The sequence below is a fragment of the Vespula vulgaris genome, chromosome 11 (genome assembly GCF_905475345.1).
Source record: "Vespula vulgaris chromosome 11, iyVesVulg1.1, whole genome shotgun sequence".
Taxonomy (NCBI): domain Eukaryota; kingdom Metazoa; phylum Arthropoda; class Insecta; order Hymenoptera; family Vespidae; genus Vespula; species Vespula vulgaris.
The window spans coordinates 7,506,276-7,534,201 of NC_066596.1; the positions used below are offsets into that span (position 1 = coordinate 7,506,276).

Consider the following 27,926-nt stretch of genomic DNA (forward strand, 5'->3'; position numbering starts at 1 on the left):
CGGTCGTCATTTGCGATGCGGTTCTTTTGCCGGCTCGTTGCTAATCCATTACTCGATGCAGTCGTGCGCGCATGCGCCTGTATCCGATCGAAGCTTTTTTTTTGTATTTTTTCTTTCCTTTTAAGAGAAGATGTACCAAATCCCCTTTTCGACGTTTTCTCCTAGATACACGTGCGAATACATGTGTTTCTTTTCTTCTTTCTTAGACGTCTTTTTATAATTTCAGACAAGATTAGATACTTTGATAGTCTCGCGACTCGATGATTTTCCAAAGCGTAGATTTTAAATACGCGATTGCATATTTATTACTTGCTTATTATATCTTGTTTCGGGTGAGAAAGCGCAGATTGCAAGGCGGGTTCGCGAGCAATCAACGTGCGTCGAGCTATGCCACGGCGATGATGTATTAATACCATTATCGCTCGATGATCACCTGCGGCCCAACCTGACGCTTCGCTTATTATACGCTGTCGCGACGATCTTCGATTAGTTAATTTAAGTGTTCGATGGTTATCAGACACCTCGATCGATCGATTGCTCGTATCATCTCTCTCTCTCTCTCTCTCATACGCTTCCGGCAGTGATAGACGCCGTCGTTACGACGAAATGAAATTAGCTTGTAAATTTTGTTTTCATCGAGTATTAATATACGAGTCAATGTTCCTAATCGGTATTCAATGGTTATTAAAAGATAGAAAGAATAGCGATCAACTCGACTGGTAATTCCGCTTTCTTTCCTTTCTTTCATCCTCGGCATCCTTTCCGTTTCTTCTCATCGCGGACTCGTTCTACCCTTTTTACGCATCCCCGCCGTCCCTCGATCGATCGTATCACGACGAGGTGTCGTCCATTGTACGCGGGGTATAATTATGCCTCATTAACAAATAGCTTTCTTTGATGTGAAAATCACGTGAACGTAAGGGAGGGAGAAGGGACGAGTGTCGCGAGTCGTCTACCGGTTCGTTCTAAGGGTAAGAGGGAATTGCTAGAGCAAAATAAAGGACACGACAGAGAGAAAGAAAGAGAGAGAGAGAGAGAGAGAGAGACGACGACGACGACGACGACGACGACGACGTGTTTGGTGATGAAAATAAAGAACGAAAGAGCTGTGGTCTTTAAAGAACGTCGATCGATATTTCGTGCACCGTTACGAACGCAACCCTTCGCGACAGCTTCCTTCCTTGTTTTCCTCTCGTTTTTCTCTCCGTTTTTTCTCTCGTTTTTATGCCCGTTTTCTTTTGGAGCGAAACGCGAAAGAGACAGTCCAAACGACGTATCAAGCACATACGTCGCTTAACAAAATTATTTTCTTCCTCTTTCGAATTAATTTGCGGATAGACCGAATGGGAAATACGATCTCGCGCGTCGGGTCGTAGCGCCGGAAAAATAAATAAAGTCTTTAGATGTTTCGTACGAAACTGCTGTTATATTCTTTTTCGATTCGATTCGAGAAAGGAGAGTACGATATCGTGGCACGCGATTCAGAGCTTAGACCAAAGCCGCACAATGAAACGTGGATTCTCCTTTAATATTGCAGTCAGACCAATCCCCGAAGGATATCAACGATCCTTGGTTCGACTCTCTAAGATATAAGTTGTCTCTCTCGTAGAGTAGTCGATGAAATTCTGAATCCGATCGGTATACATTCTCGATATGCGCGATATATCGAGTTTAAGAAATATCTTGGCTATTTCCTATCACAAAGAATTACTTTTTTCTACTTTCCAAATCAAGTACGCTAATACCTGTACAATTATAAAAATAATCTCATAGTCATTCGTTTATTTTTCAATAGAAGGCGTTGATATATGTATTTACGCGCAAACGTATGACTTACCGTCGAAAAAAAGAAAAAAGAAATAAACAGGGTTGAAAGGATGAGAAACGAAAAGGAAAGTAGAGATTTCTCTCTGTCGGGGTCGCGGCATTTCCCTTGTCGCCATTTCCATCGTCATTAATTCGACAGGCGTAGCACTTAAATCCCCGACATGCGTGACAGCTAGAGTCAGAACTTGATTTGTATCTGCTGATGCTCGCAACCGCTTCCTGAGTAGTCGACTAGGAGAGAGAGAGAGAGCGAGAGAGAGAGAGAGAGAGAGAGAGAGTGATAGATAGAGAGAGGGAGAGAGAGAGAGACCACTTCTCGCGGAGTGGACTCCCGTGAGAAATCATAGTTGGTACGAATAGCTGGTGCACGTCGAGCCATTGTCGTTGAACGTGCTATTCCTCGATGAATAGCCCGTGACAAAACCGTAAACGACCGCGATAGACTAATGACTTCGAACGGTGAAACCAAAAAGAGAATTTAGACGATCGATCTCTCTTTTCTCTTTCCATCTTTCGTTCGAGGATAAATATTCCTTTTACGTTGTCGTTATCCTTACGATATTATCGATATTAATGTTTTTACTACGTAACATTCGCCTTGCTGCTGAGAGAGAACAGCAGCGGTACGACGTCCCTTCTTATATGTTCTCGCGTGAGCAAAATCGATATACGAAGAGGATGGTCAATCGCAGGTGCCACCATAAAAACGACTGCGACGTTGAAGATGAAATCTGCGGAGGAAAGATACGGCTGGTGAAAAATTAGGTTCGAACTAGATTCGAAATTATATTTAAAAAAATTCCAACGATTCGAGCGAAGAAACGATGTTTTACCTAACATAAAAGGAAAAAGAAAAGAAAATTGTATAAAAACGACTTACGTAATTGCTGAAAATTTGTACGCCGGTCGAAAAAGGAAAAAAAGAAAAATAAGAGAAAAGTGTTAAAAGGAAGCAACGTAGACGTAATACGAATTTGTTTCGCGCGTTATCGGTACAAAGTGACACAGCTGTGCTACGTTATTTATTTCTCGTCTAATTAACGGACATCAAAACATCCTCACGCACTACTTTTATCTCGTTGAGCAACGTGTTTGACGGTGCGCGAGTACGTCTCTTCGTCCCTTTTTCTCTCTTTTCTCCCTCATGTTTGTCCATTAAAGCCGAGAAGAACGAGCAACGAGGAGAATACACAGGGCCGAGTCCAAGTTTCTCGTATGGAACGGTCGCTACGTGACGTAACGAGGTAATACTTGAACAACGTCCCACGGTTGAAAGTATGGCAGTTATCGACAGACGAGCCAGTAGGCTGGCAAGTAAGCAAACAGACAGAGGAGTCCAGGTATATAGGGCTTTTGGCGTGGAAAGCCGCTGCTGGATGGGCAGAACTAGGCCGCAAACAATGATTCGCTTCTCTCTCTCTCTCTCTCTTTAGTTTTCTCGTTTAACGACGCTCAGCGTTGCTTCGCCGGACCAACGGTGAGAAAACGAAGCGGAGGCGTTCAACGTCGTTCCGAACCAGTTCGACGAGAAGCCAGTGGCAGCTTATACCGTGAGACCGTGCTTCTCTCGTCCTTTCTCTCTCTCTCCCCCTCACGAGACTCCCAAAGGATACGTCGGATCTCCTTCTAAAAGAACAGATCTCCGAAAGTGAATAGACACGTCCGAATGGAACGTGCTTTTCGTATGGAACCGACGAACGAACACATTGGTGCATCGGAAGACGATGAGGAAAAATCGATGAAATTTTGCGGATGGTTCGTTCAGACTACGACTCTTTCGTTACGACAGACGCATGATTCGGTACGATTTCGTCGTTCGATTAATTAGAAAATAACGGGCGATAAAAGATCGTAAGTGGTGTATCGCGTTGATCGACTATCGGGTTCGAGCACCATCTCGTCGTATTCCATCCTTTGGTTTTTCGAGACGACGTGGACGTAATTACGTCGACGACGGCGACGACGGCGATAAAAATGATCAGCCGCGTTAACGAGAGTATCGCTTTGACGGGTGATCCCCATACCGTCGACTTATATTGGAAATCGAGGGAAGAAACGTTCGTAATTGCATCATCTCCGTCCGATATCGAGACGCGATTACTCTGGTATCTCGTAATTAACATCCGCGTGCTTTTCAAGCAGCCATCCTTATTTGTTCGCGACCGTAGTGGCGTACGACGAGCGCGACTCAGCCGAGCTCAAAGTTTTCGCGACGTTTATCGTTCGAGGATCGTTACGAGAACGTGCGTCAACTATAACGTTTCCAACCGTAGTCGTTTCTAGTCGAGGAACGTTTTAGAACGTAAAGCGATTTTCTCGTTAGAATACCTAAGAGAATTTCACGGAGGAGTGAAATAGGTGAACGAGCAGGCAGGACGCGCGCGCGTACGCGCCCGGGAGATATTTCGGGATATAATAAAAGTTCGACGCCTCGCAAGACACGGCTGGTCCAACGACGCTCGAGAGGCGCTCCAAAATAAAAAAGAGAAAAGAACTTTTAGGGCCTTCTCCCTCCTGCTCGACGATACGTTCGGCTCCGTCGTTGACGCCTTTCGCGCGTACGCGCTCGATAATAGCTCGACGCGTCGAGCTTTTAACGGGTTTCGGCACATATCGCCGAGGATCGAATTAAATACAGATTTCTATTTACATTTCTATTTATTATTTTTTTCCTCCTGTCGCTCGCTTCTCGTCGATTCGTTGCCGCTATCAAGCCGATCGATGCGATGCCATAGGGTGAAAATCGCGCCGACGTTCGCATCGTTTCTACGCGATAAGGCGATATTCGTAATCGTTCAAAGTCGTGCGATATGATTAAGAATAAGAAAGAATAACGTCGACGCTTTTAATTTCGTTTCCTTTAAGAGCACGATAAAACGTAATTAGATCGACGGACGGATCAACGGGAAAAATAAAAAGCATCGCTCGAGCACTTTCCTTTCTTTTCTTTTCCTTTATCGTCGTACTAATGGATCGTTCGTAAAGATATATACCACGAGTAGGTATCTTCTTTGATATCTTTACCCGTCATAGATAAAGAGTATCGCTGTCATGGCGAAACGATTTCAAGGAATTTCCTTCCTTCCAACAACCGATATCCAGCTCTTCGTTTTTAATGGTTCTCTATTTTCAGTTGGAAAAGGAAAGTCAAGAGACATCGATACGGCGCACGATACGTACGGGTTCCGATTCAATTAATCCAACAGCAAGGTCCTGTTATTCTCGACCTTAGCACTTGGTTCGGACGGAACCACGTACATAGGTACGCGAGCTATACTTTGGCCGGGTCGTTTCCACCGATACACAAAAGCGATAAGGTTGGCTCTCCTCTCTCTCTCTCTCTCTATCTCTATCTCCACGACGTCGGCACTATTTTCTTCCCGTTATCTCATCCCGCTAATCTTCTCCCGAGAGCATCTTCCATCGGCACGATCTTCGCGCTAAATTCGTACGTGACGTTTTCTTTATCGGGGGATGTAATCGTAATTTAACGACATCGCTTCGAAGCGGAGTCGATCGAAAATATTTCCTTGGACCCGTATCTCCGATCGGTATCGAAAATCGTCCCCCCTCCCCTGTCGACAAGGTCACACCTCCGCGCACGCAGACATCGTTTTTTTCGAATAGAAAGCGAAACGTTTTAGCGCGCCGTTCAGCGATATAACCTACTAGGACTCTAGACGTCGTAAGCGATATAAGGGGTAAAAAGAATAGGTCGTTTCGTCGAGCGCTGTGAAAGGAACTCGGCGTTCTCTCGATCCTTTTCTCGATCTCTCGACGCGTAGACGCACACGACGGCGTACGCATACGAGGGATCAAACGCACGCGAGAGAGCTCTTTAGTCCGACGAACTCGACCGCGAGTGGAGTTTGCGGAAAAAGTCCATATACCCGTTCGTACTCGAAGGTTCTTCCTCCCTTTCGCCTGGCCAAGGTCTGCGTCCTACTGCTCGAGGACGTCGCGCGGCGCGTCGTTACTTCGATAGCGTATTGGCGATCGATCGTCGCGATACGGTCCCCGAGTAAAAATTCGTACGAAAAATTCCGTTCGGACCTTTTTTTCGGATCTTTCTACCTCGAAGAAACCATTTTCTCTGGGTCGAATATTCGAGCGCGAAGGAAGGAAGAAGGACGAGTAATAGGAAGCCGAGTAGTCGACGGAATGATAAAGCGGTAAACGAGAGATGATGCAATTCTCCGTCGTGTAATAGCTGGAGACACTTATGGTCCTCTCCCCTTCTCGCCGAGCTTCCGCAGACGTTCGTTCGCCGTCGCGTCGTCGATGCGGCGAGGCTCCCGACTCGCGAGTAGAATATCAAATAGACCGATAGCTCCCGGTAGACGGTCGACCATGTAAGATAAACGAGCCAATATGGCCCGTGACGCTCGCTAACTGCCGGATTTAGTAAGCTCGATAACCGATAACTTTCTTATTAAGTCGAGCCAGTCCGAGTTATCGAGAGGGGACTAACCCTCTAAATACCAAGTTCCTCTCGGTAATAAAACAAAAGGCCGCTCGATGGATTCGAATAAATCCGTTCGCGATCCTTTTCTTTCGATTCAAAATTAACTTTCATTTCGATCGTAGAGTCGTAAATTGAATCCCCTTGATGGAGATAATACGGGTTTACGCGCGTTACGAAATTCGAAAAATTCATCGCGTTCGCCGTTCCACGTTAATGGAAGATGCTTGAAAAATATTCGAAAGTTTTCGAGGTTGCGAGGAGGAAGAAGTACCTCCGAAGTAACTTCGCCGTGCGAACAGGGAGAGACAAAGAGCGACCGAGCGAGCGGCAACGTAAATGTTTCACAACGAACTCGATTTCCTCCGACGAAAAAGGGAATATTAATCCGTTAAACTGGAGCGAGTCGAACGTACTTGTTCCTTCGCAGACGTCTTTTCGACGATTTTGAGACGATCTTCCGCTTTCTTTCCCGAGTTTTCATTCGGCCTATATTTATTCGCCTATTAAAATAATTCCAAACGCGATCGATTCGATTTGCATTTGCTCTTGACTCGGTTAAATATCGTTCGTCCGTATCTGTATTTCAACTTGACATTCGGGTACGTACGATATATTTTTAGCTCGTAGTCGTCGTTTCTAGCGGTAAGCTCGAGCGTTTCCCTTGCTATACGAGGATAGACGAAAAATAGTAAGGATGGAAGAGACGGAAGGTCGGGTAGCAGCAATTTCTTGTAGAAACGCTACAATGACGGATCGCCCATCGTTCTACCGACGGAAGCGATTGTTCCCGGGCTGTGATTGACATTTTCGGGCCGATCGCTCGCGCTCGCTACCAAACTCCCATTTTCATTCTACGCTTATCAAACTTTTTCTCTCTCTCTCTCTCGCTCTCGCTCTCCTCCTCTTATCCGCTTTAATAAACCTTCTCGCTCGTACGAGACGACGATCATTTTTCAAGGATTTAAAAATGTTTTTCCGAATCGATCGTTATTAAGAAGAATCCGTCGGACGACGGATCTCTTCGTCGTTAGTTTCAGTCGCGACGGTTCCCTCGAAGGCCGTTCTCTTCCGAGTTTTACGAACAAACGGAATTCGTTAAATTCTAAACACGCGACGCTCAAATATCTTCGGGCGAGCTGCCTCATCGACTCGACTCTTTCGTTTCTCCCATCTTCTTAGATCTTTCTAAAGTCTTTCGCGCGAATCTACGAGGAGGAGAGACGAGCTTCTTCGTATTTTCCCACCGTGCTCTTCTCGATGCCATCGATTCGACGCTCGAAGAAAGTATACGATCTTCGTAGTTTGCGCTTCGTCGGCGTAAATCGATACGAAAAAATCACCTTAGTTTTCCAATAACGTCGATGCGATAAATTCAGTTAGCTCTTCGTTTAAAGAGCGTCATATTTCGAAGCGTTCCGGACGATCGATGTATTATCGATTCGATATCTGGATAGATTTTTTTCTTTGTCGAGAAAAGAAGCGATAGATTTTTATCCGAGATTCTTCGAACGTGCTCCAACTTGTTACCGGTCGTAGACGAGAACGAAAGAATCTTTCGTGGATTTCTTTCTTCTTCTTCTAGAAACGGTAAAAAGGTTCGATGGTCCAAGCGACGAAGGCGGAAACGAGAGATGGACTTTTCGAGAAGGGATGCCGCGATATATCGTCATCGTAGTCGGCTGCTTTTTTGCGATGGAAACAAAGATAGAGATTGATAGGTGGACGAAGGCAGAGAAAAAGTGCGAGAGAGAGAGAGAGAGAGAAATTTCAAAGGAAGATGCAGCGATGCACCTTCATCCCGGATGGTATCGGTTTTTCTCGGGCAATTGGACGAGGTATAGCCGGCGGTGATCGAGCAACGTTATCCGTCTCAATCAAACGCTCTAGGCGGCTCTCTCCTTGTACGTAATATAAGAGGAATCCACCGTGTTGAACGTTCGCTATCCATGTACCGAAGTAAACGTACAGAGTACCTTCTTCTTCGGGCGAACGATCCTTTATTTATAGACGATCGAAAAGGTCCACGTTCGACGATACGCTCTTCCTCGAATAAAGGGACGTCTGATTCTTTTTTCGTTACTCTTCCTTCCTTACCTCCTACGAATATCGGGACTTTCGACGAAGAGCCGGAGCATCTCTATTGTAAATATATCCTACGTTTCTGCCAACGCCGTCCTATCTTCTCTGAATTCTTGGATGAACTTTGATATCGTAGTACGGCGGCTGCTCGAAGAAAACCAATATTGGTCCGTAAGGAAGAGCCACCGAGCCATTGTGTCGATAAAAGGTTAGAAAACAATAGCTTTGATAAAGTTTTCTCCGAGCTTCTTCTTGGTCACTGTTCGCCTCTCTCCCCCCCCCCCCCCCCCTCTCGTCTTTTTGCCTATATATACATATTACGATGATCTCTACGTTATTCTACCCCTTTTGCCGTCCCTTCCGGTCGATAACGTTTACTTTTTACGACGAGCCGACGAAGCTTTTCTCGTCGTTCGCATATTTAATTTACATACTTACGTACAATTGCCATCACGTCTTACGTACAATTATTATTACCGCGTCAAATTCTTATTACGTACGATTATTGTCGCATCTAGAAATATGCGCTTACGACGTTCTTACGATTCGATTCGATGAAATAAACGGACGAATGAAATGATCCGGATCGCGATAAGCGTCGTAGACGTGTAAAATCATAGAACCGTGATCGTAGAACTAGTATCGTACAATGAATTTCATTCGGAACCTTTAGAGCCCTCGCACGGATTATCGAATTGTCACGTTTCAAGCCGGAAACTACATCGTTTTCGAGCAGCTAGCATTCGCGTTTCATTTACGTTGCGCCACCATGAGAATTAGTTATTCTGTTTGTTCGCAGCCAGCGTTAATAATGTCCTCTCTTTGACGATACGCGTTATACTCGGGCGTACACGGTTGTATAATTATTATCTAATCTTTTTGTACCGATATACGTATACACTTAATTATCAATTTCATGCAAAATTACCTCGGATAGAAAATGCATTTTCCATTCCGCGAAATGGTACGACGAGAGCGAAACTTTGGGAATTGGATTGTTACAAAGAGAAACTTTCCTAGCCCGGAGCGCGCGCGCGCCTTGGAGCTTCGTTTTTCAAGTACGGAGAAATCGTATTATTTTTTCTCCCCTTCGTCTCGTTATCGCTCCTACGAATGCGGTGCATCAACGAATGGAGAGCTTTATCGTCAAATCGCTTTGAATTATTGCTTCGTTCCTTCATATTACTCAAATCTTTCGAATATTTTTATTTCTATCGAGTCCAAACAAATTGTAGAAAAAAAAAGAAAGAAAGAAAGAAATACAAACGGCTCGTTATCGCGTCTCATCCCTGCGAGATAAAAATTTCCTTCGTTTCCTGGCTTAATGCACCATACGCGCGCACAAACGTGTCCTCGTATTTTAATTTATATCGGTTGAAAGATTCGTCGATAAAGACTGCGGCGTAAATCGAACAAGAACTAAAATAGGGTACGTATATCGAACGAAATATATTTCGCGAACGTTAGTTATATATCAGAGCCACCGCGCACCGTCCGTGCTCGCGAAGGAAAGATTCACAGCGTGACGTAATGTTGTTCTAGAGGAGCTCGTTGAGATGTTATAGCGGAGAGAGGGAAGAGAGGGAGAGGAGGAGAAAACAAAAAAGTCGTTTACTACGATCGCGAAACGTTACCGACAAGTGCGACGTTAAGCGTATCCCTTCTTCGGTCGAACGAGATATTTACGTACGTCTCCTTTATCCCCTCCCTACCGTTCTCCGTCGTATCACGCGATACGTGTAATTTACAGGACGTCGAGGGAACGCCGCTGCCCGAATCAAAGTCGCTCTCGATTCGCGATTTATCGCGGAGCAACGTTAAAGCGAGCTCCTTCTTTCTCTTTAAGCGTGTATCGTCTCGTCGCTAGGCCTTAGAACTAGATCTCGCATTTTTGAGAATCCGTCTTATCGTTGCTCTTGCTCTTATCTCGCATCGTTCAAGAAAATAATTAATGATCGATTTCGCGAGCGGCGAAAGGATGAAAGGGAGAAAAAACGAGTTCGTCTTTTTATCTCTTTCCGCAGCATACGTTCTCTCGCCATTTCGGATTTTGAACGAAGCCTTTTCTTCTTCCCGCCGAGCGAACGATAATTACTCTTACGGGATTCGAAGCAGAGCCTCTCGATGGCACGTTATCTTTCCCTCTCTCTCTCTCTCTCTCTCTCAATCTCACGTCGATTCGTTTCTTACTCGTTAAACCTTCGATAGATTCGATCTCTTCTTCGCTATCCTTTCACGAGCCTCTCCGCTCCTCCCTCGACGGCAATTCCTGTTTTCACGTTCGCCTCCATTTTCCATCGACTACGGATCGCGTGCCGCGAAGATTTCCTTTCGAGGCGACGATTCTGGTATCGATTCTTTCCCCTCGTTTTATCGGACTCCTCGAGCCGAGAGATGGAACAACGAATTACTCTTTACGCCGGTATTTGCTTATCTCTCGGATAAACGGATCATCGCGATTGCTCTTCAACCTCGTGTTTTTCCCTTGTCTCTTTTTTTCTCTTTCCTCTTTCCTTTTTTCTCTCTTCCTTTTTCTTTCGATACAAACATTTGCGGCGCAATGGGATAAACGATTGTACGGCTCTATCGACTGTCCTTTATGAAAAAACAAAAAATATTTTTTTACGAAACGTCAGCTCGTATTTTCGAACGCGGGGCCATCGAGAGATATAAGATCGATACGCGTTAGAAACACGCTTATGTACCGGCTGGTGCCATCGCGTAAATGGAACATCGTATACGATAATATATAAAATTATGGGCGCATTAGCATAGCGCTTACGCGAAATTGTGCTCGTGCACGGAGAAGCACACGCTCGCTCATTCGCACACACGGCGGTTCGAACGCGCACGTACACGGGCTCGCGCGTTCGGTGTCCAGAGAAACGAGCCGCGCGTCGACTCTCCTACCTTCGTTATCTATGCTGACCACATGCCGCGTAATCTTCTTCATTATATCTAACTGCCTGTTTTACATTTGCATTAAACAAAAATGTTTGCGCACGTACGTCGCGTCACGATAATGGGCAGAATTCTCGCGCGAACCTTTTTACCGCTTTCGATTTTCGATGGACCCTTCGAAATCGTTGCCGCTTTCCTGCGTTTTCATAAAAGAACGTTCGCTCGGTGCTTGACGTATTTCCCTATCGAGTCTAAACGAGTATAAAATACGAGTTCGAGACGTTAACCGGAATAATCGTTTCGTTCCTAAATAATTATTCCATTTCATTTTAAGACGACGTAACGATTTACCGCGAGAGTGCCGCAGTCGAACGCATTTCACCCAGGTATTTTCCAGCTGCGAATCGAGCGATGCTCCAACGGCAACGACGAACCTACCACTGCTGGCAATTAACGCGAACGCTTTGGTGTGTACTTTGTGGTTGCGCAAGACAAAGGGAGAAGGAATCGTCGATAGAGGTACGGGAGATCCTCTCTGCCTCTTGCCGTTAACATCGTTGCTCCTCGCTCTTTTAACTCCGTGGTATCTGCGATATCCCTCTTCCTCAGAGACAGAGATCTTGACCATTAAAGAGGGACGAGAAGGGTACCGTGCGGCTTTTGTTCAAAGAGTTCTCTTTAGCGCGAGATTCAAAGCTCGTCGGTGAAAAATTTTTGCCACGTTTGCATCCGCTTAACATTATCGATTATACCGCGCCCGTCTTCTTCTCTCTCGCGACCTTTCTCTAACGACTTAGAAAAAGGAAGAAAATTGGTATAAAAAGATGTAGCGAAAGAAAAAACTTGCAACGGTTCGATATCGATGCGTTTTTATTCGAATTTTTCTTTATTTCTTTTTTTGTTTTTTCTTGTTTTTGTTTTTTTACACGACCATCGTATCCTCTTACGAAGGCGGCAAAGTGGCAATCCGACTGGATGTCCGAGGACCCGTCGTTATTTCGACCGATCGATAGAAAACACCTGCGGTCGCATAGATTTGCACGATTTGCTAACGTCGTCCATGCGCCCACTGAACCGATTTAATCGTCTTTTCGCGGAGAAAATCGACCCGCCATCGGTCGCTAGATATCCTCCGACCTCGGTAAATATCCGTGTATCCGTAAATCATCGATTTATTAGAGCATCCTCCTCTCTCCCTCTTTCTCCTCTTTATAGCTCGGAAAAATTCTTATCCAACCATTTTTCTAATTTACGAGAGCTTCTCTACGACGCAAAACGTTCCGAGTTATTTCCTTTGGACGATATTACTAGTCAAACGGGAGCATACGTTTTATCGTGAAATTTAACGTTTCTTTAACGATAACAATTACATTTTTTAACAATTTCTTGTAAGCCGACGCGAAAGCTCGTAAAAATTCGTTTAATTTTAATCTTTCCTGAATTCGTTTCAGTGATAAATTATAGGGATAAATTGCTGGTAAAAATCCAAAATTTTTTCGTTTTCTTCGTAAACGCCATTATAACGATCCATTGTTCGTCTAGAAGCAGCGAATGAAATCTTGCGAGAGACGCAGCATCCGGTACGCGCATCTCCCATAATCTCCTTTATCTTTTATCGCTCGGCAAGCGTATTGCAGTTAGAATCGCGAGTACGTACGAGCTGCCAGCAAAGCAGCAGTTACTTATGAATTAGTTAGGCAGCTAGCGATCCATCATTCCTTAGCCGTTTCCGAGTGCTAGATTCACTGACGATCCATCAGCTTGTCTCTCTCTCCCTCTCTCTCTCTCTCTACCTCTACCTCTACCTCTACCTCTACCTCTACCTCTCTATCTTATTCCCGACGTCTTCTCCGGGATTGCGACTGCCTTTCAAACACCAATTTTCTTTCGAGCAACGTAATCCCTTCGAACGTAGTTCGAACGTGGTTCGTTGCTAATAACGGTCACGCTTGTACCGGTAAAGTAAGGCCGGAAGAGATACGCCACGCGCGTTTCTCTCAACGATTTCGGCGTAAGCGAAAGAAAAACAGTCGTGCCAGTCGAAGAACGTCGAAGATCGCTCTGGCTACCGCGGCTTTTGTACATGCGCGCAGAGCAGCGTCTCGGAAGGAAAGTCTTCTTTTTTCTTTTTTTAAGTACTCGTCTCCGTCGTAAAAATTTGTCGAGATACTGACGCTTCCGCTTCAAGGTGACTCGCTCGTCCAGTATATTCGGATTTATCGACGATAATGCCGTAATGAACGTTAAGAGAAGCGACGTCGGTCGTCGGGGTCGCGTTGGACGTATCGCCAAAGAGACGTATCGTTCGAGTTCATTAGTTTATCGCGGTTTAGATAGACGGGTTTGTATTAATTTCTGTCTGCCCGCTACGTCTCTCGGTTATCTTCCTTACCCTTTGTCGTGACACTCGTTCGTGCAGACGCATTGGACGCGAAAGGAACGAATTTATCGATGTATCGACGTATGCGACTCTCGGGAATACCTCGTCGCGTAATCTAAAAGCATACGGAGCGATCCGTTGAAGTATCGATTTTAATTAAACGCTAGCACGTATCCTACGTAACTTCCTTATCGCTGGATACGTGCTCGATCAAAAGAGTCGCGATAATGATATTATTTCGTTCGCTTTGCTCGTCTAGCAACAAGAATGTCCTTTCATTCGATTAATTTATTTTAATGAGTCGTAAACCGACTATAAAGTCGAGATTTATTTTCAATGGAAAATTACCAAGTCCGTTGTATCGAAGCCGCGAAACACCGATCCGAAAATGCGAGAGATATTTGCAAAGGGTAGTCGTTTCGGAATTCCCGAACGCGCGTTGCAGAGCGCTACATTCGTTACCGAAACTGAATTATCCAAGTACTTACGTCGGTTTTCCCTCCTATGTAACTTTGATCATATTCGTCGGAACTTTACGTGAGTTGGCAGTCGTTGCGGGAGACGCGCGCGAAACGACGAATCGGTGCTTTCGAATTAGACTTCCCATTACCGGTGGAAGACTATTTTTCCTTATTCTTACCGCTCTGGCGGAGTAGAAATAAACCAGTCGATAGGAGTGCGCGACGAGCGTTCGCGGTGGATCGTAGGTGGATAAACTCGATGCCGTCGGATTTGTCAGAAAGGTCGAACGCGTAGTCGCCGGTAAAGTCAACCGCGGATCCTAGCTTTCGGTGGAAACGATTTACTCGCGTATATCGTTAAGCGAGATCTTTCACGACCGTCCGACAGAGATTTTCCTCCACGTTGGAACGGATAAAAATCGAAACGTCGACGAAGCGCGAACCGTTCTCTCGCGGATTCGTTTACCACGAACAACACTTTTTTTTCGGCGAAGGACGCGCTGCAACGGAATCGAAGAGGTTCGACCGCAGACATCAACACCCAACTCGGTATTCCCCTTGTTGTTGATCGACAGTGCGATCGGGTGGACGAGGGCGCGAAGAGGGGCAGGGACAGGGTCACTGGCCAGTTAGTGGATGGCCGCAATGTAATCATTTGCGGTACCGAAATGGATGCGGCGAGCATCGGCAAGCCCTCTCCTCCTCCCTCCCTCCCTCCCTCCCTCCCTCCTTGCTCGACCCTCCATCGCCATCGCGCGCTCTCCTTTATCGGCAAGGGTAGATTTGGCCCTGCCAAATCTCTCCCCCTCGGCCTCCCTTCCCTTCTCCGATTGCGAGCTATCCGCGTTAATAGGAACTCTCCGTCCCTCTTGTCGCTTGCACGCGCACACGCCGCACGGTATCTCTCGCTCTCGCTAGCACACTCGACGCATCCCGTTTGCTCGCCCGAAGCGCACCCGACCGTTTGCACTCGGGACTGATACGGGTCGACCGTTGCGATCGTAATTATGCGCGAGGAGAATAGCGTTGGCCCTTGGGCGCCGATTCGCCGAGACGGATCGTCTCGGTTTCTCGCCTTTCGGCGTTAACCGCTTCGCCTTTCGCCTTCTCCTGACGCGCTACCGTCTTATCTCTCCTCGCGTACGAACTTACGTCGGCGCGACGCCAGAAAGATGCTTCTTTGCGAGCGACCCATGGATGCGGAGAAGAAGAAAAGAACAAGACGCGGAGACCTGCGAGATTACGCGTTCTCTTTTTACGCCGTAAATACGCCGCCTACATCGTCGATTACGTATTCTTAAGGTTGCTGCTTCGTTACGGCCGTCGAACGATCGAAACCGCAATCGCTCGCCCTCGGCGTTCCGTCGCGCGTAACGATCCTGGACTTTTTTCCCACTCGCTCTGGACTTTCCCTCTCGATGGCACTTGCATTTTGTCTTATCCGGGCAATGTGTCGACGGCCATTTGGAAAATTTCTCGTTTCGTCGCCGACGTTACATTTTTACGAACGATATTGTTTTCTATCGTCTAAGGAGCATTTGGATGGCAAGGATGGCATTTGCCGGTACGTCCCACCTGGCGAGAATATTTCAACCGTGAAACGAACGTCGATCGTGGTAGCGTTTGGGCGTTGAGTCTCGAAGGTAAAAAGAGGAGCGGTCGTAACAAAGCAAAGGATACGAATTAAAGGCATTACGGGAAGCCGGCTGGCAATATGACTCGATCAAACGAGTCGAGACGACGAAGTAAATTATAAAATTATAACGCAATAATATCGTATCCGAGCAAATTTGGGGACCGAATCGTCGCCAAATTGGGATCGAAAGCGACTCGAGAGGACGAGAAGATTTATATACTCCGTACGTAATTGCGACGTAACTTCCTAAGAGTTCCTAAAACTGTTTTATCGTCGCATAACGAGTGCCACTAGGAAGCCGTAAAATGCATCGAAACGTATTTATGTAAAACCTATTTATATAAATATATCTATACGAAACACACGTAGCGGGTATACGTAGAAGAGAGAAAACTTTCGATCGATTAAACATCGATCGAACGAGCCTCGTAAATCAAATACCGTTTTAAGCGGTCTTTTTCAAGTATACGTATACAAACGTACATCTATGAGAATTTTACTCTCTATCGTAGGCGTTAGACCAACCGGAGTAGGAGGCGAGCGTAATTAATTAAGTTTACGATACCCTTGTGTACGAAAATGTTACACCGGGTTCAAAGCTCCAACGTTATTACCTGGCGCGGAACGAACCGACGGAAAAGAAAACGGCAATGATCGATGGTCGAGTAACGACGCAGCTCCTTCCCTGTCCATATCCTCGACGTTTTCCTCTAGCTCGCTATTTCGATAAAGGGTTTACCCGATCTCGCGATTTCTCTACCTATTTTTCAATATCGCCTTTTATTTTTTTCCATCTCGAACGAAGCCTTCCTCCGTCGCACCGCGGTACCGCTCGAAGATTAATCGTTCGAATCGTTTACGACTTCGTCTAATGAAAATATGACCTCCTCTTGCTACACCGAGCGTACGCGTCTACACCTATACCTATCTATCTATCTATCTATCTATATATATATTATATATCTGTATGCATATATATATAGCGCGCGCATGCATATATACAACAGGCGAGAAAAGGCGAGTCGAGATAATCCAAGTAGGTGCAATCGGACAAGGACGGACGCACGTGCAAGTTATACGATAATCGGTAGGCGATGTCGATGGCGATGTTCTAGGACTGTTCGGAACAAACAGGATCGTTGATCTTCTATGCATATATATGTATGCGCCTGTACGTATACACCCATATACGTATGCATACGTAAACGTACGTAGGTACCTAGGTAACGAGGAACTCGCCGGAACTCGACGACGTGGTGCACAGGTGTGTAACTACATTATAGGAACAGGTACGCACGTACGATTACGTCGGCCTATCTAACTGTGCGGAACTACGAACGAGAGAGAGAGGGGGGGGAGGGGAGAGAAACTTCCGTCGAATAGTGCGATTTTACTGGAGACGAATAAACAGAAATATAAACGAAGCGTCATTTCGAAAGGCAGATAATTGGTTCATCTTTGATCGTGATCCCTCGTATAAATTTTTCCAAAAATGTACCAATTTAAAATCACGACTCGACGTGAAAGTCGCCCACGACCGACGGTTAACGCAGTCGATTAAGAGCATTTTCAAAAGAGACCTGACGCGATACCCTCTATCTATAGGTATACGTGGAAATAGTATACGGACGTATTTAGTAAGCGAGTCCATAATTTCGTTTCAAAGGACACGAGCATTTATCTCTTTCGAAATTGATTCGGACGGTGGAAATCACGTAAATATAATGGTTGACGCATCGCGATGATTTATCGCGGATTATCCTCATTATTTCTAGCCGCGAGCGAGTTACAATGAGATAAACGAGCTCCGTACGTACGTAGATACCTACCACGTACATCACTCGACTCGTGCGTGCTTTCATTCTCTACCTCGTTTTACAAAGTTACTGGGTTAAATTTCAAATTAATGATTTATCGTAAACGGTCCGCTTTTAAACGTAATCCTTATTTACTTTTATCGTTGCAAATATTACAGCTTCGCGCACGCGCAAGAAAAAACATACGAGTGTAGGTAGGCACACGAATGTAGAAAAAATATTTTCGATCTCCGATGAAACGAATCCTGACGGAGAAAGGAATTCCTGGACAGGTCGGTCGAACGGTAAGGTCTTTTTTCGTCGATCGTAAAAATCGAGAGCCTGTAAGACCGATGACTCGGTGAACTGCCGATGGAGATGCGAGCGTTTGCGTTTCCTTCGATGGATCTAATGAATCTTTGAGATTGACCGAAGAAGCGCGAGAGAGAAAGAGAGAGAGAGAGAGAGAGAGAGAGAGAGAGAGAAAAGAAATGTCGAAAGAAAGTCTCGATCGATTCGTCGAATCAATTTTCACCCTCGTCCATTGTAGTAGGTTGCTCTTCCTTTATCGCGATAATAAGTTAAAAGACTCTTGTTCCGATATTTTTTTAAAAAAGTTCTATATAATTATACTCGAAGGAAGAATATTATAATTTCTCTATTTCGTAGGAGAAAAGAGGAAGAACAGGGTCAAAGTAATCGTATAAAATGGCTTTAAAAGCTTTCTCAGCTCGATAAAAGATCATCGGGACGTTTCTGGTGAGCTACCCTTCTTGCTTCAAGAGCAATCGTCTTCAGAAAGAACAATAAATATCGTTGACACTTTTACCAAACGGTACGCTGCTCCAAGTTGATGGTATTAGTGTTGCTGATCAAGTTACCCGGAACGCTCCTTCTCCTCCCCCTTTCCCCTTCCCCTCCCCTCCTTCTCCTCTTCTTCTTCTTCGTATTCAGAGAGCTTTTAGAGTACTCTATTCTGAATTCGCTTTGGTCATCTAAAAAGGAGAGAACGTTCGAGATAAGAGGCGCAATCGAATTACTCGAACCAAGTTCGGCCGATCGCGTTTAAAATTGATTAACTACGAATTTATCATCGAGTTTAAGTGAAATATAATTTCACGACTAGAGATTTCCGGCGAAGTAAATCGGATATAAGCTAGTAGATGAGAGTCGACCGAAAGAGGATGAATTCGCAAGATGCAACGGTGGTTGCTGCTGCGATGCATTCGCAAGCCTCTTAGGTTCGTTCGCTCTCTCTCTTCCCCTTTTTCTCTTTCTCTTTTCGCGCACCGTACAGCTACCGGATCAATCCATCGAATTTTTTTGCTCCGTCGTTCGGTCGATATCCGAATTGTGAAATATCAAGCGTTGTCTATAATTTTAGCAATTATTGTATATTCATAACGCGTATCTTAACCCGGCTTATAGCGTAGTAACAGAGCCGCTTTCTAGTATTTAACATCGATAGCAAAGTTCGTTAACAACGTTGAATACGGCACGTCGTTGGTGGCAAGAGCCGGATCCCGAGTTTCAGCTTTGAATTTAATTGGAAATCGCATTGCACGTCACCCTGCACATACATACCAAGAGGTATATGTACCTATATGCACGTACCTACGTGTGTACATACATATATATATATGTGTGTGTGTGCATATATAGACACACGCGTCTAGATAATTATGCGTATATGCAGAGGGAGAGAGAGAGAGAGAGAGAGACAGAGGAGAGGGAGAGGGAAAACTTTGGAATTCAAGTTCGAGCTAAGGCCGAGACGACTGTCGTATCTCGTGAAAACTTCTCCGACCGATCCAATACACCGGCAGCTTCTTTGATGCATCGAAATCGAGCGAGAAAACTTTACCGATACTTCCTCCCACGAAGAAACGACGAATTCCGAGTATCGAGTATCTTTGGACTTAATTAGCCTAGTCGGGCCAATGGAAAGTTCCTACTCTTCGCTCGCCGGATCTCCGTTATCTGTGGTTAGTGTAAACTCGCTTCTTCTTTGTCACCGATGGGACGATTACGATATATCTATCGAGAAAATGTTCAATATCCTTTCGCGAACTTTATTCAAGTGCGTTCGTAATTTCAGTTAAACTCGATAAAGGCGAGGATGTGATTCAGAGGACATTATCTCGAAGAAAGTATTCGAAGACGAAGGAATTTTCCTTCGCGATGTCCGAGAAAAGAGCTCGCTCTTCGAGACGCTCGATCGTAAAGTGTGCGTAATCCGAACTTTCCGCGTGAACAAACGCGATGATAAAAATTAGGTGAGAAAGAAACCAAGAGAAGAGAAGGAAAAGTGAACGTGGGCCGATGAGAGCGTTTTGGATCGCGTCCGGGGTTTCTAATTACGGTGGATTATCGTCAACGCGGACCGAGGGGGGGCACTTGGCCCGGGGGGCGTGCCACCCTACAGGGGAATTTTCCTCGGGGGGTACGTACCCGAAAGAGAGCCGACGATGCACGCTACATCTACATATCCTACACGCTCCTAGCCGAGCTGCATCTCTTCGAACAGGTAAAGAATCTCGCTAACGATTATCAAGCAAAAAAATCTTTATATCTTTCCTATAAGAACGAGAAGAAAAAGGGAGAAACGTTGGAATTAGCGAGTTCGTGTAATAGTATTTGTAGTAACAGAGTTTACGAGTATTCCATCGAGAAGATATTAAACGTTGGAAAATCATTATACACGCGAGGTATCTCGTTAAATATACCTACATATACGGCGGGCCCTCGTTCCAAATGCCGCCTAGATCTCCCTTGTCTATGACGCAACAAAGATTTCATAATTAACGTCGTTGAGAAAAGCTCGACTCGTTCTATGCATCCAACGTCGTAAACTTTGTCGCGAACTTCATCATCGTGGATGGAAAGTCGTTAGGACGGTTGTGAAATATTAATAAAGTATCGCGAACGGGCAAAGCAGAAAGAAATTCGGTCAATTTATCATCGAGCATCAAAGTTGGAGCTAGTATCGTTAAATTCGCAGGAACTAGAAACAAAGTATTTTAGCGGGATAATGTGCGTATAATACGAGTCGAAGTCGCTGAAAATTTTCCCGTTAACGCTTCTGCGCTCGATCGAACATCAAAGTTGAAGTTTGTTAAAGTTGCAGCTTGAACGATGAGAAATAGTTTACTCGATCCTGGCTAGACTAATCGTACGCTCGCCAACGCGAATATCTATCTCGCAAACCGTGCTCGTAGAATTATTTTCTGTCATAACAGAAACTTTCCACGCGCACGATGCCTGCAGGGTACGATAAAGATGTAAAAAAAAAAAAAAAAAAAAAAAGAGAGAATAGGAAAACGATTGTAACTTTCATCGGGGAAAGAAGCTATCGTTCGGAGCTAGATCTTCGGTACTCGAAAGATAAATCGGAGCGTTCCAAAGTATCGACGATCTTTTGGTATTTAGTCCTATATACGTGTCATTGGCATAATCCGCAGCGTAGAAAACTCTAGGATATTCGATGCGCCTTAAGGGAGGAATTTTGGATACTACGCAACTTATCCCGGATCGATTTATTTGTTCCACCGTCGCTCGTGCGACGTTGAAGGACTGGAAGGACTCGTATATTCGATGCGATATACAATCGTCGCAGGAACGATTGGAGAATAATAGTTTTATCCTAGCCATTTATCTCTCTTCCTTCCAAGCGTCCCTTCCTTTTTTATCGAGAGTCATTAAGACTTTCGACTCGTTAAAACGATCCATCCAGGATTTCTTCGATAGAAATTTCTTGCGTTTTAACTTTCGATCGTTAATCAAAGCATCGATTAGCTCTGGTAGTCGTGGCGTACTTTCGGGTCAAAATTTTTTACGGGCGACTCAAAGATTTAAGAAAGTAGACCCATTAACGTTGAGAAGGATCGGAGAAGAGTCCTCGAGCGAGCTCGGTGCACGCGGTGCGTCGCACGGTTTCGTAACACGCGAGCGCAATACGCGGTGGGAGAGGGAGAGAGAGGAGCGCTGCGTTAGGGTAGCCGTTTGATCGATCTGTCACGGGCCGAAAATTGCTACGTCGTATCGAGTAGAGCCAGCCACGGCGCGATGCACGCTAACATTTTTCCTTTTCTTCTTTCATTTTTTGTTACGTTCGTCTCGACGATGCGCATCGACTGTCAAGCGCGTCAACGTTCGCGGAAGCCGCAGTTGGAAAATATCGCGAGCCGATTCGTTCCCTCTCTCGCACCGCGAAGCAGATGGGAATAGCGGGCGTCATGCGTCGAAGGGTGCGGCTGACCGTGGCTCGGAGAGCCGGCTAGAGAGCGCAACTTCGAAGCGTCGATCCGTGGAGAGTCACAAAAATCAAAGGGAAAGGAAATTGTCGACGTTTAGTGACAGAGCTTGGACAGCCTTGACAAATTTGACAGAATAGAAAAGCACGAGGATCGTCTCTCTTTTTCTTTCTTTTTACGTTTTACGTCCTCCGGAATAACGCGTAAAAGAGACATCCCTTCGACCGACGCCGTTGGCGCTTTGTCACCGTGCCACCCTATCGACGTACCGACTACGTCGCTCGAGTCGAGATAAAATCGGAATGTTAAGCGAACTTTGTTCGGTTCGTCGATCAATCGTCGTTCGTGGTATCGCGACTCGAGGGGTCTTACTCGCGTACATCCACGAGTCTAACGTAATTCGAAGCATCTTAAAGGACATTCGCGAGACGCGTTTATCCTCAAAGTTGCTCGAGCTTATCTCGAAGAACGTGTATTCAAAGAGAAACGTTTCGACGAGATGCTCCTTGATTATACGCTTAATACGCGAGTAAGTACGCGAGATAACGTAAACGAGATTCCGTTACCTCATCGCGTTTCCGCATTGTCTAGAGTATCGTTATTCAATATCCCAGCTTTCGCCGTCGCTCGGAACGATGTTCCCACATTTCTACGACTCGCCGGCAGAGAAGGGGACTATCAAAGTCGGGGAAAAAAGATTTACTCCGACGATGGGCGAAAGTCGTCGAAGGAGCAAGAAGCAGCGAGGAAAAAGCGAGATAAGAGGAAGAAGAAAATCCATTTGCCGTCCGGCCAATTTTTCCGCATCCACGCGGAACGCAAGAAATGTCAATTGTTTATCGCTTGGATTGAAATTTACGCTACGCGCGAGAAATTTGCAAGAGCGAAGGAAATAAGAAACGCACAAACGGCTTTGGGACGCGCTGCTCGACGCGACGAATATTTCTTAATTCACCGACATCGTCGAGGATTTATTTTCATTGGCCGGCCTGGCAGCGCGTGGCACCGCGCGTCCGTGGCAGGGAGTGGCTGCTGCTTTCCGACACACGAACGAGATTCTGGCACACCGACGCGACGCCGAGGCAAGACCGAGCTGCCGCATAAATCATCTCCATCCACGCGCTCCAACCGCGATACGCGTCCTATGGGGATGACGGAAAGGGCTTGAACGCGTTTCGCTTTTTTCTTTTTTTCTTCTCCTCTTACCTTATATATTTCCTCATTATTATTCCCACCTCGGCGATTTCCTTTCTCGCCTTTTATACGTTACACCCGTTAATTTATTCCCCTCTTTCTTCGGTCATCCCTCTATTATCTCCCGTTGCCTCTGTTCCGTAAAAGTCGACCGAACGATGCGCCAAAGAATCTCCCAAAGAAAAGAGATCGATTCCGTAGCCCGATCGATCTTCCCGACGAAATTGTTTGCGACTTGTGGAATATCGAAACGACGTAAGAGATCGAACGTCTCCCCATCGTTCCATCCTATCGCGAGAGATGCCTATCGCGACGTTACATATATTTATGTATGGATCAATCGTTACAAAATCGATAACGAAAATTTAATACGAGACATTTGACCATTCGATGACTCTACGTTTATCGTTGCAGGATCTCCAGTCGGAAATCGAAACGCACCGGGACGTGTACGCCTCGTTAAACGGCACGGGGCGCAAGCTGTTGAGCTCTTTAGCCAGTCAGGATGACGCGGTTATGCTTCAACGTCGATTGGACGAGATGAATCAGAGATGGCATCATCTTAAAGCGAAGAGCATGGCCATCAGGTGAGCGCGTTTTTTCCTTTTTCCCTTCGTCTAAGCAAAAATGCAGACGCATATAAGTCCTAGCTACCTCGTCGAACAACTCGGATTTTATTTCACTCCTCGTGGGCTTGGAAAGCTCGATCGTATTTATTATCCTTCCTTTTCGCCACACGTCTACTCATTTTTTATTAGGCATCTCTGCGGAGGACTAAATCAATATTTCTGAAACCTTGATTCCAACTCTCATAAATATTGGCTTTTTCTCCGAAACGTAATCAGAATAACGCGAAAAAATATACAGGCATAGCCTCGGTAGGTTACCAACGTAAAACTGGCTCGACGTTCCGACCGTTTCGGAGCGTCCTGGTACTTTGCATTCTTTACGCGTGATTTGTGCCTAGAAACGTCGGGCGACGTTAAATTTAACGCTGTCACTAAATCGAGTCCAGCGGGCGATACTTTTTCACGCGTAAAAAAAAGAGCTTCCTGTTTTCGAATCTTTTAGCAACTTTATGCATATCTCGGAAGCATTATATCTGTTTCTCTTTTATTCCTTCATTACCATTTATATTTTCGTTGGTGGACCGAGTCAACGGCGTAGACGGAAAAAATGTAACGTCGTCGTGCTTTATCGTCGATCGATCGTCGACTAAATATCTCAATCGAGTCGAATCAGCAATCGATTTCTCGAGATAGAATCGATCAACCGGCATTATATCGTAGACCAAACTGCTGGCAAAATCCGTACAGTTTGATTACGAACGAAGGGTTCGTAATCGGAATCGAGAGGAGGAAGCGATCGAGAGGAAACGAGAGAGAGAGAGAGAGAGAGAGAGCAATCGTCCTTACACACACACACACACATCTCGATAACCGAACCCAAAACCTCGCGTGGCCCTTTGCCTTTGGACTTCTTTCTCCTTTCAAACGTTTTCTCTCTCCCTCCCTCTCTCTCTCTCTCTCTCTACCTCCGTTTCTCCCTTTATGTCGAGAGATTGGTCTGCAATCAGGCCACAAATACCGGTTCGAAACAGCGATCCTGATAATTCAGCCGACGATCCTCCCTGGCACGAATCGCAAAGAGGAATATAGAGATAGAAGAATATTATGGAGTGGAATGCGGTCGATCCAGACGATACGGACGATATAAACTCGTACGTTGTACGCGAGGCAAATGTTAACGCTGGATCAAACGAGACGTACCTTTGCGTCTCTCTTATTAGAAGAGGGAACGAAAAGGCCGAGTGAAAAATTGCGTTGCGATAACTTTTATTTAATTTGTTATTGTCACGCGATGGAAGTGTTTTAGCTACTGGCCTACGTCTCTGGATGTAGGTTCTTGCGGAAGCTCAGTTAATACGATCGGATATTCCAGTCTCACGCGCGTCATTAATATCCGTCGCGATACCGGTAGGATCATCTTGTAGCTGTTCATAAGATCGTAATCAATCAACGTGGTCGGGATGGCTAATGAACGAAGGTTAGGAAGAACGAGAGCGGTCCCGTCGAAAGTTTCGGACCTATCGAGTTTTATATTCCGTCGCACTTTTCCATCCTACCGGATTTGACGAGGGATGGTTTTACTACGAACTCGGGTTTAGGGACTTTACGGTGGGACAGCGAACGAATCGGTACTCCTTCATACGGGATGACAACGCAAAGGACGAGGCGAAAAGATTCTTAAAAACGAATGATATTGTAAAACGTAGGAAAGCTCGTTCTCTACCGTCTCGAAAGCGTTGCCTTTTTTCCCTTTTTCTACTTTTTCTCTTCCCCTATAAAACGTCGGAGAGACCCGTCTAAGGTACGCCAGGCGTTAAAAGCAAGCATATTTTTCCGTACAATTTATTCGAACGCGTTTTTTCCTTCCGCCACGATTCTCTCATACATATTTGATACGTTTCTTCGCGTTTCATCTATTTATTTCTTTTTTCCCCTTCCTCCCGTAGTCTTTCCATCTCCCGCGTTGCATTATTCAATCGCATACGTGTAATAAAGGCTCTATCAAAACGTGGACAAAGTATACGCAATTACGAGCGAGTCCCGAACCGCATTCGCGTGGGCCTACCCAACTTGCGACGTATAAAAGGGAAAATCACGCGATGGTATAAATCGCCATTTAACCTCGTTCGATTTGTACTCCGAGCCGTTCGGCGTCGGAAGCGAGTTCGTTTATCGATTTAAAGAGAAGGAACGATATTTCGTCCGAGGAGATGGAAATTATAGCGGCACCTGGACCTTATTTACGAGGTGCGAGAATCGTCGACGCAATGCACAGCCGCAACCCAGACGCGAAAAGTCGCATCCATCCGCCGACAAGGAGGTCTGAGGAATAAGCGAGACGGTAGGAATATGCGCGACGCGGTTTCGCATGAATTCGTATGAGAATCTACGTGCGGGCGGGCGTGCGTCGTAGGTGTGTACGCGCGAGCTGCGTACATTACTCTGCGGTTCGCGCGCGGTTCGAGACTCGAATGCGCGCGAACAGCCAAAGGCGCATCTCGCGGTTGCGAGAGCAAAGCAATGCCTGTCAACTGCGAAGCAGGAATCGGGAGGAATAATTAAAGGTGTCTCGAGGCTGGGTGTAGTGCTGCGGCACACCGGCCGCCATTACGCTCCCCGACTCGGGGATTAGCGCAGCCGTGCGTTCACGCGTACGGACCTCGTCTGCGCTCAGCCGAATCCCTCGCCACTTTGACGTCCTGAGTGAAATCGCCTCTTTCTTTCTCTCTCCCTTCCTCCCCTTCCTCTTTCCATTCCAAAGTCTTCCCGAAAGAACGATCGATCGACGCGTCCTGCGAGAACTTGTCGAGAAAGAGTTCGAATCGAGTGCTCGTTCGCCGATTCATCGTCCGAAATCGTTTCATTTTCTCTGCGTCGGATTCGTTCGTTTCCGAAACGCGCAAAGTCGAATCGAACAGCGGACGAGATAGCGAGGAGAGCAGTTTAGTTTCTGCTTCCTGCTAGTCCTGGCGAGCCTCTCGAAACTTTCCACGAATCCCCAAGCCGATCGTAACTCATTACGACTGTCCGGCAGTTACGTCGTTGCACCTATTCCAAGGCTCGTATCGTTCCGTACGTAACGGTAATACGAGCTTAAAGTATGATAAGGTGTAGCTTAGCGTTAATCTCTGGGAGAAGCTTTTGCACGGCGAATGCCCTTCGGAGCGGGAGAGAGAGAGAGAGAGAGAGAGAGAGCGTCGATAGGTCGAGCCCTATTCCTCCGTGATCCTACTCGTTCCGAATCTACTAAACGCGCGCGTTTATCCTCTCCCTCTCGCGATACGTTCGACGCTCGTTACGCATCCTTCGCGCCAGATGCGTCCCGTCGTTTATTTTATCCTTACACGTCGTCCCAAGCGAGTCGCGACCCCGTAACGAAAATGAATTACGTCGGATCCGATTCGAACGGGACGCGTTGGTCGACGCTCCGTCGATAATTCCGATCGCGTTGTCGTTTTTGTACGAAGAAGCACGCGCCGCTCTCGCAGCCAGAGCGCAAGTACCTTTCGCGTTCGCGGGAAAAGGGTCAAGTAGGGTTGCGTCACGAGTTCGTTCGGATCGTCGACTCCTTCCAACGATTCGAGTCTTCCTCGCTTCGAACGAAAATCGTAACCGCAAAAATCGTTTACGGACGAAGAAAAGAATCCTGGACGTTAACTCCATAGTGCTCCATAAGAGCCAGGGACGAATAGATATAGACGGGTACTTTTTACGGGCTCCTTATTTATTTTCTTCTCTTTTCTTCTCGAGAGATCATTAAGACTCCGCCGAGAACGACGCGGACGATCGTAGAACGAAGCTGATATCAAATTTTCAATTCGACGGGTCTTTCTTCGAAAAAGACTTTTCGTGAAATAAGAAGGTACGGCGAAGCGATAGCGATAACAGAATTTTGTCGGAAACTAGCTCGTGGCAAAAAAGTAAAGAGTTACGAGAGTCGTATCCCGTTAACGCAAAATGATAACAGTCCGGGCGGTATCGTAAATTCGAACGGCGATCGTTATCGTTGGCACGTTTACGTGCGAGCGAGTTCCCGCGTGTTTCGATTGGAAAAAAAATAAGAAAATAAGAGAAAGAAAAAGAAAATACGCAAAGGATCGAAAATAAAAATTTTAAGTTCGATGAAAGGGAGGTCCGTCGACGAAAGCTTTCGCGAATCGCGCCTGGACTCGGAGACGCTTTATTGCGTCGAAACGACGGGATGCCCCCTCGGTATCGACGACCGAACGTCCCACGCGTTTCCCCGATATTCGTGCTCTTTGGTCCATGGGTCGAGGATAATTTTCGTTCGGCGTCGTGCCGTATCGCGCCAACCGGAGTTTGATCGCGGAGCAGATCGAAGCTCCGTTTCCATGAATATCGACG

General features: G+C 46.0%; 1 protein-coding gene across 8 annotated transcripts in view; it reads left to right on the top strand.

Moving 5' to 3' along the window:
• Window positions 1-27,926, top strand: part of LOC127067530 (dystrophin, isoforms A/C/F/G/H) — a 221,616-nt gene that overhangs the window by 158,872 nt on the left and 34,818 nt on the right. For all 8 annotated transcript variants that reach the window (XM_051002552.1, XM_051002554.1, XM_051002550.1 and 5 more), the window contains one exon: window positions 23,407-23,579. In XM_051002552.1, coding sequence (XP_050858509.1) covers window positions 23,407-23,579 — 173 coding nt within the window. The remainder of the gene's footprint in view (window positions 1-23,406; window positions 23,580-27,926) is intronic.